This window comes from Raphanus sativus, chromosome 2, assembly GCF_000801105.2.
Source record: "Raphanus sativus cultivar WK10039 chromosome 2, ASM80110v3, whole genome shotgun sequence".
NCBI classification, from domain to species: Eukaryota; Viridiplantae; Streptophyta; class Magnoliopsida; order Brassicales; family Brassicaceae; genus Raphanus; species Raphanus sativus.
The window spans coordinates 35,471,254-35,490,144 of record NC_079512.1 but is presented as its reverse complement, the minus strand read 5'-3'; the positions used below and the strand labels follow the sequence as shown (position 1 = coordinate 35,490,144).

Below are 18,891 nucleotides of genomic sequence, written 5' to 3'. Positions count from 1 at the left end.
GGGCTTGATGGTCTCCTTGTTTGTGATTGTTTAGGTTGCTGCTCAGTAGAGTCTTAGTTTGGCTCGCCCAATGATTCAAAAGGATGAAGCATTGTCGTTAAGGGAAAGCCATGTGTATTTCACAAAGCTGTGGAGTCCTTGTGATTGGTGACGAGGCAAAACCCTTTTATGAGAATCATTTCATTATTCATGGAGCTGATATTACAAGAGGATAGACAACAAAACTCACAATCATTAATATGTGTATTTTAGACATTAAGCAACAACCCAAATTCACAGTCACATCACCCACAACAAGAGTTGTGGATTTTTCAACTCAAAATGACTAATCCATCATTCATTCTTCAAACCTCAGAAGCTGGCAAAACGTGAAATCAAGATTCTTGCTTTCCAACTCGGAAACTCTTTTAGCAGCACCTGAATCACGAGGACTCTCTCCAACACGACCGCGAAGCGTTCTGATCTTAGGCAACTCTTTACCCATAGGACTCTCATCACTCACACCACTGCAATACACCTCAACTTCGCTTGGAATCTCCCATCTCTTCTTAACTCTCCCTTCACTCTTTCTATTCTCATCAGAAGCTCTTCTCTTCTCCGACCTCTGATTCTCCTTCTCCTCGTTATTCTCAGGCAACGAACGTTTCCTCGCATCTTTCTCCCCCGTCTTGTTTACCAGACTGTACCTGCTGGCCACCACTCTCCCTGGCTTCAAAGGCTTCCTCTTTTCCTCTTCTTTGAACAGCTTCTTAGGCTGGATCGATGCTAAAACACTCTCCTCTTTCTTCACCGCTCTCTTCGCCCCACCAGTCGTCGCTGCTTGCTTCTGAGCCGTCATCTTAGCTTTGCGAGATCTCGGACTCAGACTTCGTCCTCTACTTTTCGTCACTACCTTCCCTTCCTCGATCCCAGGAAGCTTGAAGAAACAAGACTTGCGCCGGTTCTGAGCCGCCGATTGAAGAGGAGTCACCGTCTCCGAAGACTTCTTCGCAGCTGAGTATATCTCCCCTGGACACAAGCTAACGCCTCTACGTGGATTGGTGGCTCTCGATTTCGATCCCGTCTCGAACTTCACCGTCTGTTTATGCGTTTCCATGAACTTCGCCGGAACGATTCTTCCTCGTACAGCGACGCTTCTCGCGATCTGCTCCGCCTTCTCTAACCGGAGCGATTCCAACCTCGTCGATAATCTCCCGATCTCCTTCTCCACTTCTTCGATCTCCGCATCGATATCGCCGCCGTGTTTCGCCGCCTTCGCGGTCTTGTGTGGCTTTTCTTTAGCTTTACCGGAGCGGATCGGATCGTCGACGGTGGTGAACGAGACTGAGGATTTGAGAGAAGAGGACACAGAGAGCGGGATCTGATTCTCCTTGCTGCAGTCGGAATCGAACGATGCGTTGAGGTTAGACCAGGGAGCTTCCGCCATGGCGGAAGGGAGATTGGAGTCTTCGTTGTCGTCGAAGGCTGCGTTATTCCAGATCTGAAGTTCTGGAGCGTTGAGCTTCTCTGTGTGCTCAGTTGAAGTCATCTTTGATGGGGAAAATCAATCTCTTTGTGCGGAGAGAGAAACTAGGGATTGTGAATGATGAGGAAGGAGGGAGGGAGTATTTCTTGAGGATTATTTGACCGTTGGGAGAGGAGACGTTACTCCATTGATGGAGGAGCGTCGTGAGATTTGGACCGTTGGATTTATCAGATACGCTCCGATCCGATTTTATTCAAAGGGAATTTACGCTACCTAATATGGGCCATGGCCCAATATAGACCACGGGTAAATAGTTGAGTCTTGCAAAATTTGGGCCTGCGAATATATATACTCTTGGTTTAGTCCAAGATGAAAATATGCAGAAATTTTGTATATTTTACAACCGAAAATCCTTCAATTATTTACTGGTAATGTGTAGACCCTAACTCCATGATGACAACCATAGAAAATTAATAACTTTATGGCGTGACTGACTTGTCCTGTCCCATTTGATAATGACGGGTTTGTAATTTTTTGGGATTATTATTTTAATTGATACTCGGAATTCACTGTAGATAAAGTTGAATTAGTGGTAATCACAATCAAAATTTCAGAAAATTGTTGATGAGAACTTAGAAGAAAAACGATATTCATTTATTTTGACCTTCTAATAATCACACATATGACTATATTACACCGGAACTATATACAGTTATCATCGGATAATCAAACTCGCTTTTTCCAACTCAGCGGGTTCAAGAGCGAGTCACCATCACGATCATCATCATTTTCGTCATCCGAGGATGGATTGCATGGGCTTGGAATTAGCCTTGGCTCCAGCAGTTGAGGTACATGACCTGACGGAGAGATTCATCGGGATTGGAAGAAGAGGTAAGCCGTTTCTCTTCAACTCGCCCACCATCTACGGGGACATCTGCGGCTGAGAGAGGGCGGATATCGGAGGTAAGCCGGCGTTGAAGGTGTTGTGCGGAGCTGAGACCAGCTTTCAGCTTGACGCCGTGATCGGGGTTACCCTGAGCAGCCACGTACGATGCTGCAATCCAAACCTTGTTCAGATAACACATCTCTTCTGGTTAAATATCTTCTTTATATATCTTAGAAAATGGAATCTTTAAAAGGATTTGTGAAGCTCTTTCGAAAACTGGAGAGATTTACTAGATCGTGTCGGAAGATGAAGGAGAGATAATTTGTGTAATTATATAGAAAAGGTATCTTGGGTTTGAGGGTAAAATGGTAACTTCGGAAAGATCTAAAAAAAAAGCGATACCATGCACATGGAACAGTGGGATCCAGGTATAGGAGGAAACAAGTGGCGGCCTATCCTCAAGATGAGTCACCTCTTCTTTCATTCAATTATGGATTCCTTATGATGGAGCCCACATCCATTGTATCTTTGCGGTAATAAGTGACCGCTGTTTTTATTATTTAATTCAGCTAAATTGTTTAATTTGTCTCTTTATATGTTTTTTCTTTGTTTTATGGGAGGCCCAAAACAAAACTAGACTAGAGCCCACAAGTGGTTTGGTGACGTGGAAACTGGGTATTGGGTTTACGCGAGCACCTTCACGTGGTATTACCTCCCTTCAATGCTTCTTGTCCCTTTGCTTCCCGTTACTTTAGTTAGTTTTTATTGCTGTAAGTGCTCTTGTCATTAAGTCTAACCTCACCAATCAGTTTTCTTTTGTTATATAGAACAGATATATCGCAGAAAGAGAATGTATGTATGATAGGCTTTGTGATTGCGATATAAAAGAGTTGCATTATATTAATGATTAATCCGCTAAGTAAAGGAATGATTTGTAAAGAGTCGTCTGCCATCTAAAGAGATAATGGGTAGTGTGGAGGAAAACAACACTGTTGGGATCTTTCGACGTTTATGCATTTCTCTTCCGATGCTGGAATCAGCCTCTATTATCTGATCTGGATTACGAACCTGTGTAGATACATACATCTTGACTATTGTTTTGGAAAAACCCTTATTTACATTAATGTGAATCACATGGTTAATCACATGGTTACTAGGAGTTAGCTACTTAGCTTCGTGAGGATATACAGGGTCATTCCCTCATCTTATGTGTAGATAGATAAGTCATGTCTGCTTCTTCTATCAACTTCATATTTTGGGCTACCTTATTGCGTTTGAAAGTCTATAACTAACTATACTATTTGGATCTGTATATTTCAAATTTGAGTCAGATAAATACTATAATCACTATATGAGTCCATGACTGTTATTAACGTGTTACATGAATCGACTATGGGTCCATGATCTCACTTTGGCCAGGCCCAGTACATAACTTGGGACCTAACCGTTCTCCTTTCCACGTGGCCCTTTTAATAGTATTAGACTATAAAGCCCAATGCCAATAGGTTCAACATATAAGATTAACCGGGGTTTAGTTCAATGATTAAAACTCACACCATATCACTTAACAAGTTGTGCTAGAAAAATGCATTTGAAAAGTGGAATGATATACACTATAATTTTGCCTATGTTTATTAACTTAATGACCATCTATATGCATGATTTGAAACTGGAAAAGATTGGTCCCTGTGAAGTAGTTTTTGCATTTTGTGATAGGAGATCAAAGCAGCTGAGGACAATCCCCAAGATTCAATTTTTGGAACAAACCTGAATGTTCGTAGCATTTTCATTTTCTTTTCTTGGGTTTTAAGACAGGAATTTAGGAGATACATTAAGGAGATACTCTGTTCTGGTAGAGATTCAGTTTTTTCTTTAAATATACTGAATATTCATATGATACATTATGTAATAATGTCCCCACGATAGAAAAGAGAAAGTGACAAATATTCATATGATGATATAGCATGCAATGTCCCACAATAGAAGGAGAAAATGACAAGAATTAGATAGGAAAAGAAGCATGACACCACCAAATACTATTCCTAGCTCTATCTCCCCTTTGGAGATGGCTACAGTGACTCCTACACACTCACCGACACACACAAGACACAACACACGCAAATCCACAATACAAGGGGTAAGAGGAGAGACCGCAGGACCCGTTGGATTCGGATGGACTCAATTACAGTTGCCATCCTACGGTCAGCCGTCACCCTCTATTTATCTCTTCAAAATAAAATATGACACAAATAGTAGTACGAATAGGTATATGAGGCTTTCAGAGGACGGGGGAGAAGTTAAGGCGGGAAGTGTAAGTTGCTTTAGGAGCCCAGTTTCTAGGCACCACGTCGGTAGCTGACAGTGTTTTACCGGCTGACAAAGTGGTGAGCTTGATGGAGAACGGTCCTTTGAGTGGTCCTCCAACAATGCACCAGTTGGCTCCCCATACATGCTTCATCTCCAGCCATTCACTCGCTCCTGCCTGCACCATTTAACAAAGGAAACCCATCTTTACACTTTTGAGTCTGTTTTATTGTTACTTTAGTAGACTTTAGCAGACTTTACTGGTGTGCCTTTCTAGTTGGTCAATAAAGAACCATGAGTGTGCCCACTCCACTAAAACTTTTCCTCATTTTTCATTTAGTATTATACAAAATAAAAGTAGACTTTGAAGTGGAAGTGACTTTGTGGTAAGAAAAAGGGAAACTAAAGTCTAAAAAGAGATTAAAAAGAAGAGTTTGGTTATAAAGAAAAAGAAAGTACTTGGCGAATATGCATGGAGCCAATGTCGCCTTCCCCATCTTCGAACTCAACGAGCAGAGACAACCAAAAATCAGTCGATCCTTCGTTCACATGGAACGCTATGTTCTTCCCTCTATACTTGCATGCCGTCCTTTTTTAATATTATGCAACAAAAGATCAAAAATAAAATGGTCAACGGTCAAAAATGTCAGGGACCATTTAAAAACGAGATCTCGCCGTTAAAGCTCGCCAATTGCAATAAAATCTAATAATTTCTAACCATAATTCATATATTTTAATTCGCTCGTGCACTGTCACGAGTTAGTTATTGATGAAGAGAATAAACATTAATAAATTAATTTAAAAGATAATAATAATAAAATAAGCATGTACCGGCGGTAAATCACGGGAATGAGACCACGGTTGCGGAGGGGACCAGATTCTCCTGAGATAGCCAATCGACCAAAAGCCGCACCACTGAGATCAAAGTGAGTGTTGGTCTTCGAACAGCCGGGACACTCGTCGGTGATGATGACGGTGACGGCTCTCCGGGAACATATACTCCTGTCCAAGCAACGAACTTTGTAACAGGCTCCGCAGCCTTCACCGTTCTTGAAGAGGATAGGGTTCACCGCTCCAACCCTCGCATGTAACGGTTTCACGTCCACCAACGTACCGTAGCCACACGCTCCTCCTGTATTCCGGTATGTAATGAGAAAAACGTTTTTACATTTCTATCACTAGATAGTGTGAAGTGTGGTTTAATTATGTGTTTACCATCTTTACCATCGCTTCCGTCACCGTTGGCGCTTCCGTACCAGGTGGCCACTGCAGGAAGCCAATGGGAGTTTGACGCGTGGCTATTGGTCGTCACTGGAGCGGAGGAGGTAACGAGAAGTTGCAGGACAATGCAGAGCGTGGCTAAGATGATGACCGGAGAGAGCTGCATTTTACCCCCAGAGAAGTATGTTTTGCCGACAGTGAGAGAGAGAAAGTGAGTGAGTGAGTGAGTTGTGGAACTGATATGTCAGTGTTGTTGTTGTTATATAGAGAAAATGAGCCAAACTGCTTTTCTGTGGTTTCTCTTTTTGTTTTAAAGTCTTTGCCGGTTTAGTCCCTTGCCGTTGCTCTTATTAACGGTGAGATGCCACTCTGATAAGACCTACCGACAGTTAAGGCGTCGATTTCGCTCTATCAAGAGTGTAATTGTCATGGGTTCTATAGGGGTTTTTTGGTACATTTTATGAGTTTAGACCGTTGTTAATCTCCCGCAGATTCTGTGGAGGAGAAGAGGAATCCGTTAAGACACTGACTTGCCCTTGCCCAATCTCTTATCTTCTGATTTGTTTTCTTCCTATTTATTTTTCACGTGTTATGTTCTTAGATTTTATGTTTCATTTCATATATTTATACAAACTTCATAAATATGGTTTTTTGGGTCTAAATGTTAAAACTTAAATATTTGCTCCAGTAGATTTGATAAATCTACTACTGTTTTTGTATATAGTCGATGAATGATTGTGTGAGTGTACTTGAATGGAGGAATAGATATTATATGATTTACGCAAAGCCAAACTTTGTGGCCAGTCTCGTGCGCACAACGCATGAATCATTGCCATTGCGAATATATACTATAATAATAGGGTAACGGTTTTCACGCTAATTCGTATGCTATAACGAACAACTACCTTTACCTCACTAATGACATATTAGTTCATTCTTTTGTTATTATTGACGATGGTAGGGCAATAGAAGATAAATATTGTTGGTCAGTGGTCACTCAGTCCCAAAAATCTTATTAAAAAGGTGGATGCGCGATTTATTTTATTTTATAAACAAAGCACATGACCAAATTTCTACTTTGTATTATACGACCCTACATTTACGTGATATTTCTAGCGTTAATTACGGTGGGTTTTGTTTAAATATGCTTATATATCATAGTGGTATTTAAAGCATTAGTGCCAAAAAATATATATATACGAATAGACATGACTGATTTGTTTGGTGTGTATACTCAAATGATGCTTGTAAAGTTTTCACTCCAAGATTTCACTGCATTTATCATCTCTTTTGATCAATCATTCGGATATTACAAACGGTTCGTCACTCGTCAGTTCGCACTATATTAGTTTCCCGTGTTCGTGGTTTCAGATAAATGTTAGGTGGACGATCATAGTGTGTGAAAGAGTGTACAATAAGTCAAAATATGTATGATAACTGATTCACGTGAAACAATTGAATATTTAACTAGTTAAATTAAAAGCACTCGAATCTTACACAGTTTCATGCAAGAGTCGAATATAATTCTTCTTATCGCAAACCAAACTCTCGCTACCCTTTTTCCCATTTACACTTACACATCTCCGGGTTTGGTTTTATACAAGTTCCCATTATTCAATAGTTACTTTTGACTTTCAAAACTATAAACTAAATGTTGTCGAACATAGTTTCAAGCAGATTGAAGAGGTAAATATAACTCGCTCTGCAGCAACAACTGTCAAGAATTCTCAGCAGTTATAAAGGAGGTTTCTTGTTTGCCTTGTATACAGAGATAATACATGACCTAGACGTGTATACAGAGCGATTCTATACAATCATCAGATGATATACATATTGTATCTGCCTAATAAGGCCCAATAACAAGAACATCAACTGTTGCCAAAAAAAAACAAGAACATCAACAAGTAATTTTGTTCGATTCAGATGTTGATTAACGAAAACAAAAGTTCCCAAATTTCCCTTTCGGCCTCTCGTTTCTAAAGTTTACTTCCTGTGAAAAATGTTTCCATGAGATGCTATATGCTTATTGCTCAACAAAGGAGATATTCCTTGTACAATGAAACTTTCAAAAGAATCTAAGGCTAACAATTAGTAATAAACAAAAAACCCCACTCATATTTAACCAATTGGGACACTAGTTCATCATGAAGTGCACGCTCTGGATCTCTTGGCGCTTGCAGATTGATCAATATCAGGAAAATCACTAGTCTCGTCTTAGCAGGGATAATATTTTTCATCTTACCAGTGTTTCTTTGGGCTTACTTTTTTTCCTTTGAAACACCATTGGGCTTACAAAGAGAGTGCTTTCTTGTTACAAATTTTACTTGGCTCTTCTTCGTTTCGGCCTGAAAACGTGTTTTAGCCCAAATCGAAGCCTAAATCAGCTCCACTCTTAGATTGCAGATCATGAAACTATTTCGTTTCTACAGAGTGAAGTTGTAATGTAGGAAACAAGCAGATAACACTCTTAGATTGTATGTGTTTGTTTGTATTAGGCATTGCCGCATCGGTCTCGCATTATACAGTTCTCTCTGTAGCATTTATTATCTATCTGATCATGTATGTGACCGTTTTACACTTTAATCCGTCCTTTTTTCTCGACTATATACTATATAGATGAACGTTCAAGACTTGATGGAGTCATGGAACTGTATAGATGATACCGACATTTAAAAAAAAACTCAAGTATCGAACTTTCTACAAACCTATACCGATATAGCAAAATAAACTGCAACTTTTGAAGCTAAGAAAATGGATTCCCATAAATGAGGGGCTTGTCTCATATGGACCCATAAGGCCATAACTCTCCTCTCAGACTGCCCTATGCTTTTAATGAAACAGCTCACTCCAGTTCGATTGTCACTTTTTTGTTTACAGCATCTTAAATGTATTGGAAAGACCCGTACCAAAAACACCAATCTGTTAAATTAATGTTTCAACTTTTTATATCTAACAATTTAGCAAAAAAGAAAGTTTTTTTTTTAATATCTAACAGCGTCTTGTTCGATCAATCAAACGTAGGCCCCACGGTTCATATTTATATTATATATTTGAGAAAATATTGTGATCCGACAAGCAACACCGTTTGCGTCGCATTCGAATGCCACTATCATCTTTTTGTTGGTGCACAAAATCGATTGAGTTGAAGATAAGCCTCCTTTTTATCACCATTCAAAGAATATACTAAAAGCCAATTGGTGCCGTTTCTTGATTGACTTTATTATGTTTCTCAATTCTCATCATGCCGTTTCAGGATCACACATATATACACTCCATGTGTATAGATATATGCATACTCATTATTACGCGAAATGACATTATAACTAGAAGAGAAGTAGACACATAACCATGAAGCAAAGCAGGAACAAGTAGACTCTGCTCAGCGACTCATCCACCTGCATTGTCCGCCGCCTTGAATGTAGACTTGTGTCACGGTACGGTGTTACGTTCCTAGAAGACTCTCCAAACAGTCTCCGATATACCATTTCGCATACCACACCCATCACTGGATCAGGCATTCTATACATGTACCGTTGACTCTCACTTTCTCCTAAACGTTGACCAATTCCTCTTGAGTCATAAAGCGGACCGGATGGTCTGTTCGGTACGTTTGAACCGGACTGGGGTATTTTCTGCCCCCGGCCGTAGATAGGTACAAGCGTAGCATCCGAGACATCAGATTTGCAGACCGGACATTTTGGGGACTCCTTCTTATCGTACTGATCGACGCGTCTTCTTGTATTGTTGGTGGAATAAGTCCACTTGTATATGCAGGGCCAACAAAACAAGTGGCCACATAGTGTCACGACCGGGTCACGTACTTGATCCAAACATATGTTGCAGTCGAAGTCTCCTCCAGAGTCACCCAATGCTGCTGAGTCTTCTACCTTCTCTATCTCCATGTTACTGAAATGTACAAGACACACTCATTCACTAGACTAGCAGTTGTGTATTCAATGAGATTTCACCTAAATAGTATATATTATGGTCTAGTGATTCTACTTCCAATATTGACAAAAAAAAGTCTAATCCCAATTAGAGGTTTCGAAAAGCATTGGTTTTATATATGGAAACAAGAAATATCATCAAGGATCAATAGATCAAAATAAACTAAACACAATCAGCTATACACCAATCATGATCTTGCTTTAAGAAAAAGAAAACTGAGGAGGAAGATAATAATAATTAATTAATTAAAAGAAAAGTAACGATCTCTAATATGTTGAGCTTATGAAGAATTATTTTGGTAAAATGTTAAGTATTATATCAAGTTTTTCAAGTTTTAAAATGCATAAATTTGAAACTAAACAACAAGTATGGAAAGTGACAATAAAATGAAACCCAAGCAGAGAAGCATATTAAGCAGCTAAGCAGGTTATGAATACTTGACCTAATCACTTTCGTTTTTCATGCCTTGCTCTGTTTTCACTTAATCTCAAGCACACGATATCATTTTGCATAAATACCATTTAATAAGAAGAAAGCCAAATAACTAAAGAAACGGAGTAGTTAATTAAGTAAATAAGTGATGACAAAATAGGAAACTAATCAAATCACATCGCAAATAGTTCATTTGAATGATCTAAAACTGACATATTATATCATCTTCGTGCGTAGTAGCTCAAAAGAAACGGTGCAGATCTATTGATTTTTTTTTTCTGGAACACCGATCTATTGATTATATGCTTTTAAATATACACATACAAACGCAACGACATAGTTATATATGATAAAGAGTGATGATCCCAGGAGTTAAAAAGAGACGTACCCTTTGAAGAGGTTATAGTATATGGATCTCTTCTGACTTGAGTGCTAATTAAGCCTTTGGAAACCTCCAGAGAGTTTGATTGCTTTATGTGACAATGGCCTGAAGACGAGAGACGAGTTCAAAAAGAAAAGAGAGATGAGAATTGTCTGGAAATAGAGAAAGCAGAATGGGCAAGGAGAATAACAGATAGAGAATGGTGCAGAAGCACGAGAGGTTATATTATACACACACATACAATTATTATTTTTATCTTGTAAGGTACAAAACTAAAATCCGCAAAAGTTACGATTTTAAAGAAGAAACGCCTACCTAATTAAAAATAAGTAGATAAAGTAACGAAACGCCATTGTTCTTTTTTTGAGCTTTTTTCCTTTACTTGTTTAACTTCCGTAAGCCTCTTTCTTTATTTTATGAAAAGGTCAGCAACGGATGAGCATAGTTTAAAAAAAAAAGTAAACAAGATAACATAAGAAGTCTTACAAAAAAAAAAGATAACATAAAAACAGTTTCTCACAGCTAATAAATTTTTTAGAACAATTATTATTCAGCTGATAAACCTACAAAAGCGACACAAAACATTAGAAATTGCGAAAATTTCCCATAACTATCGATTTATCCATATCATAAGATGAGAAATTGGCAGCTTCTGTCTCTGGCAACACCATAGATACTCCCCAAAGTATAATGACGTGGGAATCCATGGCTGCACCGTTACGCCACTATTTTCCAATTGTTTTTTCCTGTTTTCTTTTTCTTTTTTTCATTAATTATTTGAAAAGTTCTGCTTATTTCGGTACTTTTACTTCTTTGTATTCTTTCAAAATTTGTAATTATTAGGTGTTGATTAGTGACTTGAAAGAAGAAACGGTGCTGAGTGAATATCTACATCAGTTTGGTAAGTTGCTTCATTAAATTGAATTAGGGGAATAATAAAGTTTCATTGAAGCCTTAACTAAAGGCTTTATCAACCAATAGTCATAGTTTAAACCACAAAAAATAATTAGGTTATATGTCACGGGAAAAAGCCATTGGTGTTCACCAGATCATATTTAATTCCGTGTTATTAATTAGCAACCCCAAATTCACTCCTTGAAATGATAAAGCACTGCCTAAATAAATGTATTTGTTGTGCCGTCACCATTATGTTCCTGTCTAATGATGAAAAACATGGTTTTGGAAAATTCATGGTCACAGAATCTGCGATCAACTTACAATTTTGTGCGTTATATAACAAAATATATTGCCTGACGTTTGTAATCACTTACGCATATCCGATAATTCGAACCGATCGTCTATGATAAACAGAGCCATATCTCATGACCAAAACATTTTGGGTCAAGTATTATTTATTTGTTGTTGTTCGATTCTTGCACTGACGAGAGAGCATGGTGTTATATCTAACGATGACATTTTTATTTCAATAGTATCTAACAGTGACATTTTATTTTCATGTATATCCAAACACTTAGACTATCTCTAATATACTTATTTTGTTATTTTGATTCTAAAATAGAAGAATTCGGTAGTAGAGATAAAGTTTATTCAAATCACCTTATGGAGCACCCCGACTGGAATCCGAATACAGTTGTAACTTGTGATATATATAATAATATTTTTGAAGACGTAGACATAAAAATAGATATACAAGTTTGTGATAATGTTTTCAAAAGTCTCATCAAATTATTGGAGCAAGTTGCCTTTAACGATTCGAGGAACTGGGTCAATAGATGGGCGTCTCCCAGTTGATTATGGATATCAACTAGTGGTAGCTGAATCAAAATAATATACTTATTCGTTTTCTTTTTTTATATAGAATGTTTGTTTATTTGATGGGTTTTCGAAAGATTAAAATAGTAAATAGTATTTTTGGCATATCACTGATTATATTGTTTATTCTAAGTAATTATCCGGTACATCCGCAGCATTTTTCTCTCCTCCTATAACTCAAAACACACAAAAATAACACCAACAAAAAAAGAGTTTAGAAAATCAAATGTGATAAAGACAAATACAAAGAAGGAAGAAACATAAGCATGGAGATTTCTCCTCATTGTTTGGTTTCTCTTCTTCTAAGCCTCCTTTTGTCTGGCCTCGCCTCGTCTCTCCACATCTCTCGTAATTTGTAGTCATTTGATATTTTATTCGTGTCTATATATAAAACCTGTTTAGAGTTCTTTTTAATGGAATTTATATATGTGCAGTTGATGAATTTGAGTCACATCCAGCCGCAAGCCGAGCTCTTCTTCAGGCAAAGACACGTAAGAAATATAATCTCTCAAAAGTTTGAATCATTTTTTTTGCTAAGACAAAATTTGAATCATTGATCGTAATAAGAACTCATGCATGATTAGCATATCCAAACTCAAAACTGTAATTAATAAGCAAGATTCATGTTAATGATCTGATATAATCACAGCATGCAAAGAAGATTTTGCGAGCAAGAATTACACAATTATAACGAGCAAATGCAAAGGACCAAATTATCCAGCCAAGGCATGTTGTTCGGCCTTCAAGGACTTTGCTTGCCCATTCGCGGAAGCTCTTAATGAAGAAAAGACAGACTGTGCCTCCACAATGTTCAGCTACATTAATATATATGGTCGTTATCCTCCCGGAATATTCGCAAACATGTGCAAAGAAGGCAAAGAAGGGCTCGATTGCACCGACGTGCAGGCTACCTCGTCTGCTCATGCACCACTCCCTTTAGTCTCCACACATGCATTGCTTATCACCGTTCTCTTTTTTTACTTCTTCTAAAGACATTTGTTACGATATGACATGAGATATATTATTTATGATGATTCCGTCGTTAATTAGTTGCTGAGTGACCCATTTATTCGTTCCTGCAAAACCATAGATGTGAGTTTTGTTTCTTGTGTTAGGCTCTCGTGAACTGTTTGTTTTTCTCTTTTTTCTCAATAACATGCATTATGCGGGTTTAAACCCCATATGATCTCGGATCAACAACCCTACTAGTATCATCTGAAACGCTGCAGAGCCTGGTCGTCATGAAACTAGAATGTCATAACAGGTGTGACATTTTGGTAACTAATGGGCTGAGTTAATCTCCAAGGCCTTACATATAAGAAGGCATGATTAGCAAGAACAACAAATAGGAATATGCCTCAGGTGTTACACATAAACCAAAGTTAGTGAGATGAAATTTTTGAAAAGGAGAAACATTAAAATCAGTAAATTTTGTTGTTGTTTGATCAATTGGAGAAAAACTATAGCAAACTTTTGCCAAATGAGAATAATGCAAAAAGGTTATCGATGAGCAGTAACAAGCGTCTCGATGAATCTTAACCCATCAAACCTTGGAGCAAACTTTTCATCTCCTTCATCTTCCGAACCTTTCTTCTTCCTCTGTTTTCCTTTTGAATCCTAATTAAAACCACCCACATACTTATAGTATTAATTAGTTACCCTTACACATCCGAACCAATGAAAACACAACCTATTTATGGCAACTTTTTTATATTCAGCAAAAAAGCTCTAGTGTGTAAGTACTTCAAAACGAGCAAAAACAGAGGTGCTTAACGGCTTAACTTTATGGACAAACCCAAAAAAAAGTTTATTTTTTTACCTGGCGGGAAAGATTGGTTTCCGGCAAAGAGAATGATAGGGAGGTGTTGGTAGACGCGGCGGAGATGGCCGTGGCGGAAGCGACTGCAGAGATGGAGGCTGCAAGGATTCCAGATTTCTTCATTTCTCACGCTTCAAGTTCGTTTTCTTCTACTCTCCTTCAATAAACTAAAACAAATCTGCAACCGTAGGCAGATGAAGAGAACGTGTTAACTTCCGATAATGGACGGTTTATATACGCAACGGGAAAAGTTAAACTATGCTATTTGACCATTTTTCAATGATATTCCCGTTTTGCCCCTTCTTGAAAATGCCTTGAGCATGTTAAACTTGTGTGTCAGACACAGCTAAAGATGATTTGTTGTGATAGAGATAGGTATTCTCGTGTGATTTGCAAATTGATTATCTATATATCTTCTAGAAGAGTTTTAATTGGACAAGAATGGGATGAGAAGAGGGTTAATATGGTCAAAAACAACAAAAAAGTAATGGATTTTAGACCTCGAAGTTAGAACCACACAAAGAGGTACATGATTGGTTGATTTTTTTTAATAATGAACATGGGTCCATCATTGGTTGTTAAGCCATCCACGTGTCCAGGACATTGCTGCCATTGTTGAGTTCGTGTTTTTTCAAACTTTATTACACTGGTTATACTCTTCTTTTATGCTGATAAGATAGGGTTTTTATGTGTGGATAAATGTCATAAGATAAGGTCTAATGGCGGGGATACGATGGCATTGAACTAGTGGATACAAACTGGCTTGTGGCAGAGAAGAGCTTAACAAATTCAACTCAATATGGTTATCTGGTGAGATTTTCTACGTCAAATTTAATGGTGCCACATTTATTCTTTGATAAAGACGCGAAATTTTTACTCAAATTATGTTCGATCATTTTTCTTTTGTAAATAAAGTATTCCTAGTTAGGTAGAATAATTTACTAAACATGGTAAAATGATATAATCGTTCAACTAAAGCATCTCATAGTGACATTTAGGATCCGCTTAACTAATGTTTTATTATTGAAGCTTTTAAATTAGGATGTATGGATACAAATCAAAGCAGAAACTTTGCGGCTAGTTTCTTTATGGGGTTTATGATAATTAAATCGCTTTTTTGAAGGTCTTTATCCTTTCCGGAATATGATATTGCTAAAGTCATAATCGTGTGTGTATAGCTAGTCCACATATTCTTTACTTTTCACCGGCCAAAATTGATTAGGTCATCCACATCCGTCTCTTGGTGTGAATCACTGATCATATCGAAAATCAAGAATGCGAATGATTTTACCACCAAATGTGACTTGTGGAATGTCTGCTCAAGAGTTTAAAAGCAATAGGTTATTACAAAGAGTTGACGAGAAGAATCCGAAGCAAGTCAGTATGTTGTATGTTGGATTCCTTGTCAATAGACAATAACACAACATGGTAATATCTTTTTTTTATTTTTTCTAGCACAAACAACATGGTAATATCGAGAAGCGGTTTCATGCTAATTATAAGAAGCCAAAACAAGTTTCAGATGTTTTAGTAATAAAAGATAAAATCACCAGCAGCAAAGAGCAATAAGATGGGTGCAGATCAAATCTCCTCCAAAAAGTCCAACAATTTTACATCGAGTGTAGACCTGGTTGCAGATTAGAGAAGCATCTCCAGAAACACCTCAAGGAAGAACATTATCATTCACTCTAACGTGTTACAAAATCAACCTCAGGTCCTCAGCCTCAAAAGTCAAAACAACGTGGTTAGAAAACTCAAAAGGTTATAAATTTGACAAACACAAACAAACGAGGCAAAAACCAAAGTAATCAATATATACGGGGATGTAGATATAAAATATCAATACAGAAACAAGAAAGAAGAAAAAAAGTCGGTTTGGCTGTTTCCTTCTCTCTTCATCCTTATCAGAAATTAAAACCTCCATTTGAAAGAAAAAAGATAGAAAACGTTTTTCTCCTGCTGCTTGTGCTTTTGCGTATTCTCGAAGGTTTGAAGAAAAAAAAACGAGAGCACCAGCTTCGCTTTTAACTCCCAAGACTAATCCAAGCGTCTAACGTCTTCCCTTTTTTTGTTTCTTAAATCAGAAAATCGATTTCAGTGCTCGGATCGATGGCGTCGGATCGGGTCAACTCGGGATCGAAAGGCTTCGATTTCGGTTCCGATGACATCCTCTGCTCTTACGACGACTTCACCAATCAGGACCACCCCTCTAATGGTTCCAACTCCGATCCTGCGATCGCTGCCAATAAGGTGAAAATTCTAGCTTCGAATTTGCTCCGATTTGTTAATTTTTGGGATTATAGGGTTTCGATTTTGATAATTCATAACAATAAAAAGAGAATATCATCCACTTGATGATATGATACTGAGAGCTTCTCTTGTTTGTTCGTTTTGTGGCCTCTCTGCAGGAGTTTCACAAGACGAGGATGGCGAGGTCTTCAGTTTTCCCTACAAGCTCTTCTTACACTCCACCGGAGGATTCTTCGAGCCACGACGTTAACGCAACTGTCGAAAGGACCATGAAGAAGTACTCTGAGAACATGATGCGCTTTCTCGAAGGCATCAGCTCTCGCTTGTCACAGCTCGAACTCTACTGCTACAATCTTGATAAGACTATTGGTGAAATGCGATCTGATTTGACTCGTGATAACGAGGAGGCTGATGTTAAGCTTAGATCTATGGACAAACATCTTCAAGAGGTTTTGTTTGTGTTATGCAATGCTTTTTAAGTCCTTTTTTTGGGTTAATTTTACTTCTGAATCAGCGATGGATGTTTAGACCCATGTGTGTGTGTTTTTGATGTAGGTGAATAGGTCAGTTCAGGTTCTTAGAGACAAACAAGAGCTAGCTGATACGCAGAAAGAGCTAGCGAGGCTTCAACTTGTGCAGAAAGATTCGTCTTCCTCTTCACATGGTGAGGAGCGGGTTGCTACTCCTGTTCCTGAGGCTAAGAAGTGCGACAACGCCTCAGATGCACAGAACAACCAGCTTGCACTTGCTTTGCCTCACCAAATAGCACCACAGCCACCAGTGCAGCCACAGCCACGGCCACAGCACCAGCAGTATTACATGCCTCCTACTACACAGCTTCAAAACACACCTCCACCAGCGCCACCATCTCAACCTCAAGCACCACCAGGGCAGGCTCAGTTCATGCCCCCACCTCCTGCTCCATCCCACCCAAGCTCAGCTCAAACTCAGTCATTCCCGCAGTACCAGCAAAACTGGCCTCCTCAGCCGCAGGCGAGGCTACAGTCCAGTGGAGCTTACACAACATACTCGCATGCGCCACCAAGCAACCAATCTCCAGTAGAACAGTTGCCAAGCAGCATGCAGATGCAATCGCCATACGCTGGACCTCCTCAACAGTCGATGCAAACTTACGGATACGGTGCACCGCCACCACAGGCTCCGCAGCAGACAAAGATGTCTTATAACCCCCAGACAGGCGATGGTTATCTACCCGCGGGGCCTCCTCCTCCTCCCGGGTATACCAATGCCATGTATGAAAGTGGGCGGATGCAATACCCACCACCAGCTCAGCAACATCAGCAACAGCAAGTTCATTATATGCAAGGTCCACAAGGTGGTGGGTACGCTCCTCAGCAGCACCAGGCAGATGGTGGTAACACCGGGACACCACCTCCTGTGTTGAGATCGAAATATGGTGAATTGATAGAGAAGCTAGTGAGCATGGGGTTCAGAGGAGACCACGTGATGGCGGTGATTCAGCGGATGGAGGAGAGTGGCCAAGCTATAGACTTCAACGCCCTCCTTGACAGACTGAACGTGCAGTCTTCATCAGGTGGGCCTCCCAGAGGGTGGTGAAGCCATTGTTGGCTCCTCTACTCCACAATATAAACTGCTTCCTTCCTTATCAAGGCTTACGTTTATAGGCCCTAGTTTTATTGGGTCTGTTTGTTGTGTATCTTAATTTATGTTTCCTCCTTTATGCCCTATCATTTGAGTTTTACTTTAGTGCTCTTCATGAGCCCAAATCTCAGATCTTGAGTTGCCTTTCTTCTGCGTTCTGCCCAATCTTGTGTGTACGGGGGAGTTGTATACTTGTGGTTTATATAAAAACCTTGTTTATAGAAAAGTCTGAATTGCAAGTTCTTAAAACCTTAATTGAAATATTAGCACGGATTGATTGTCGATATTTATTTGTTAATACAAAAAACGAAACCATATCCAATAAAAATGTTCTATAGGAAAATAAATCCAACAAAATTGTATAGAAAAATTAATTAGTAACACATAATGCATTGATGATAGAAAATTTTAATAACAAATCTATATCATTTACACCTGTAATATTTATATATTATAATTTATAACATTACAAATTATATAGAAAAAATAAATCAGTACAATACAACATGACATAAAAAAAACTATAGGGAAATAAATCAGTAACATGATAAAACATGATATATAAGAGAGTAAATAAATCAGTAACAAATGAATAGGCGCCAAACAAAATTAATTTCAAGGAGCGCGGTAAGAGTCTCGCGCCAATAACACTTAACCGCCATGATTCTCCTCCATATAAGCCATCCTTTTAACCCTTCAATCCTCATCACTCATCTCCATCCAGCGCTCTCTTTCTAATCTCTCCTTCTCCTCTGTCTAATTACAACACAATGATGACGCCGGTGAAG

General features: G+C 38.7%; 7 protein-coding genes across 9 annotated transcripts; 2 read left to right on the top strand and 5 right to left on the bottom strand.

Annotated features, from left to right (window-relative positions):
- Positions 1 to 164: 164 nt before the first annotated feature.
- Positions 165 to 1,710, bottom strand: LOC108843136 (uncharacterized). The gene has a single exon (XM_018616240.2). It carries the CDS (start codon positions 1,526 to 1,528, stop codon positions 338 to 340), a length of 1,191 nt encoding a protein of 396 aa, XP_018471742.1. The 5' UTR covers positions 1,529 to 1,710; the 3' UTR covers positions 165 to 337.
- A 387-nt stretch (positions 1,711 to 2,097) lies between these two features.
- On the bottom strand, positions 2,098 to 2,672 carry LOC108843137 (uncharacterized). The gene has a single exon (XM_018616241.2). The coding sequence runs from the start codon at positions 2,548 to 2,550 to the stop codon at positions 2,290 to 2,292; it is 261 nt and encodes an 86-aa protein (XP_018471743.1). The 5' UTR covers positions 2,551 to 2,672; the 3' UTR covers positions 2,098 to 2,289.
- A 1,614-nt stretch (positions 2,673 to 4,286) lies between these two features.
- On the bottom strand, positions 4,287 to 6,133 carry LOC108843613 (expansin-B3). 2 transcript variants are annotated; one of them, XM_018616843.2, is made up of 4 exons: positions 5,880 to 6,133; positions 5,487 to 5,787; positions 5,115 to 5,244; positions 4,287 to 4,833 (listed from the first exon to the last, which is right to left on the bottom strand). In XM_018616843.2, the coding sequence occupies exons 1-4, from the start codon at positions 6,040 to 6,042 to the stop codon at positions 4,630 to 4,632; spliced, it is 798 nt and encodes a 265-aa protein (XP_018472345.1). In that variant the 5' UTR covers positions 6,043 to 6,133; the 3' UTR covers positions 4,287 to 4,629. The 2 variants fall into 2 exon arrangements, with proteins under 2 accessions (XP_018472345.1, XP_018472344.1); XM_018616842.2 differs by having other exon boundaries at positions 5,871 to 6,121.
- A 2,926-nt stretch (positions 6,134 to 9,059) lies between these two features.
- Positions 9,060 to 11,234, bottom strand: LOC130508128 (E3 ubiquitin-protein ligase RMA2-like). Its single transcript, XM_057003381.1, has 3 exons — positions 10,954 to 11,234; positions 10,645 to 10,743; positions 9,060 to 9,782 (listed from the first exon to the last, which is right to left on the bottom strand). The coding sequence occupies exon 3, from the start codon at positions 9,776 to 9,778 to the stop codon at positions 9,200 to 9,202; it is 579 nt and encodes a 192-aa protein (XP_056859361.1). The 5' UTR covers positions 9,779 to 9,782; positions 10,645 to 10,743; positions 10,954 to 11,234; the 3' UTR covers positions 9,060 to 9,199.
- Positions 11,235 to 12,518: 1,284 nt separating this feature from the next.
- On the top strand, positions 12,519 to 13,460 carry LOC130508126 (GPI-anchored protein LLG3-like). The gene is made up of 3 exons (XM_057003379.1): positions 12,519 to 12,759; positions 12,846 to 12,902; positions 13,061 to 13,460. The coding sequence occupies exons 1-3, from the start codon at positions 12,678 to 12,680 to the stop codon at positions 13,399 to 13,401; spliced, it is 480 nt and encodes a 159-aa protein (XP_056859359.1). The 5' UTR covers positions 12,519 to 12,677; the 3' UTR covers positions 13,402 to 13,460.
- A 280-nt stretch (positions 13,461 to 13,740) lies between these two features.
- LOC130508127 (uncharacterized) lies at positions 13,741 to 14,445 on the bottom strand. The gene is made up of 2 exons (XM_057003380.1): positions 14,231 to 14,445; positions 13,741 to 14,028 (listed from the first exon to the last, which is right to left on the bottom strand). The coding sequence occupies exons 1-2, from the start codon at positions 14,351 to 14,353 to the stop codon at positions 13,912 to 13,914; spliced, it is 240 nt and encodes a 79-aa protein (XP_056859360.1). The 5' UTR covers positions 14,354 to 14,445; the 3' UTR covers positions 13,741 to 13,911.
- A 1,620-nt stretch (positions 14,446 to 16,065) lies between these two features.
- LOC108843016 (formin-like protein 20) lies at positions 16,066 to 18,189 on the top strand. Of its 2 annotated transcripts, XM_018616089.2 has the most exons (4): positions 16,066 to 16,217; positions 16,315 to 16,480; positions 16,639 to 16,929; positions 17,036 to 18,189. In XM_018616089.2, exons 2-4 carry the CDS (start codon positions 16,340 to 16,342, stop codon positions 18,056 to 18,058), a joined length of 1,455 nt encoding a protein of 484 aa, XP_018471591.1. In that variant the 5' UTR covers positions 16,066 to 16,217; positions 16,315 to 16,339; the 3' UTR covers positions 18,059 to 18,189. The 2 variants fall into 2 exon arrangements, with proteins under 2 accessions (XP_018471591.1, XP_018471592.1); XM_018616090.2 differs by lacking the exon at positions 16,066 to 16,217 and having other exon boundaries at positions 16,224 to 16,480.
- The last annotated feature ends 702 nt before the right edge of the window (positions 18,190 to 18,891 follow it).

Excerpts from the sequence above, each read along its gene's own strand:
- LOC130508126 (XM_057003379.1), top strand. The coding sequence starts at position 12,678 with ATGGAGATTTCTCCTCATTGTTTGGTTTCTCTTCTTCTAAGCCTCCTT. Across the intron at positions 12,760-12,845 it reads CTCGTCTCTCCACATCTCTC|TTGATGAATTTGAGTCACAT; the intron begins GTAATTTGTAGT and ends ATATATGTGCAG. Across the intron at positions 12,903-13,060 it reads TCTTCTTCAGGCAAAGACAC|CATGCAAAGAAGATTTTGCG; the intron begins GTAAGAAATATA and ends ATATAATCACAG.
- LOC108843016 (XM_018616089.2), top strand. The coding sequence starts at position 16,340 with ATGGCGTCGGATCGGGTCAACTCGGGATCGAAAGGCTTCGATTTCGGT. Across the intron at positions 16,481-16,638 it reads CTGCGATCGCTGCCAATAAG|GAGTTTCACAAGACGAGGAT; the intron begins GTGAAAATTCTA and ends GCCTCTCTGCAG. Across the intron at positions 16,930-17,035 it reads TGGACAAACATCTTCAAGAG|GTGAATAGGTCAGTTCAGGT; the intron begins GTTTTGTTTGTG and ends TTTTTGATGTAG.
- LOC108843613 (XM_018616842.2), bottom strand. The coding sequence starts at position 6,042 with ATGCAGCTCTCTCCGGTCATCATCTTAGCCACGCTCTGCATTGTCCTG. Across the intron at positions 5,245-5,486 it reads ATTCCCGTGATTTACCGCCG|GACGGCATGCAAGTATAGAG; the intron begins GTACATGCTTAT and ends ATATTAAAAAAG. Across the intron at positions 4,834-5,114 it reads GCTCCATGCATATTCGCCAA|GCAGGAGCGAGTGAATGGCT; the intron begins GTACTTTCTTTT and ends TAAATGGTGCAG.
- LOC130508128 (XM_057003381.1), bottom strand. The coding sequence starts at position 9,778 with ATGGAGATAGAGAAGGTAGAAGACTCAGCAGCATTGGGTGACTCTGGA.
- LOC108843136 (XM_018616240.2), bottom strand. The coding sequence starts at position 1,528 with ATGACTTCAACTGAGCACACAGAGAAGCTCAACGCTCCAGAACTTCAG.
- LOC108843137 (XM_018616241.2), bottom strand. The coding sequence starts at position 2,550 with ATGTGTTATCTGAACAAGGTTTGGATTGCAGCATCGTACGTGGCTGCT.
- LOC130508127 (XM_057003380.1), bottom strand. The coding sequence starts at position 14,353 with ATGAAGAAATCTGGAATCCTTGCAGCCTCCATCTCTGCAGTCGCTTCC. Across the intron at positions 14,029-14,230 it reads AAACCAATCTTTCCCGCCAG|GATTCAAAAGGAAAACAGAG; the intron begins GTAAAAAAATAA and ends GGTTTTAATTAG.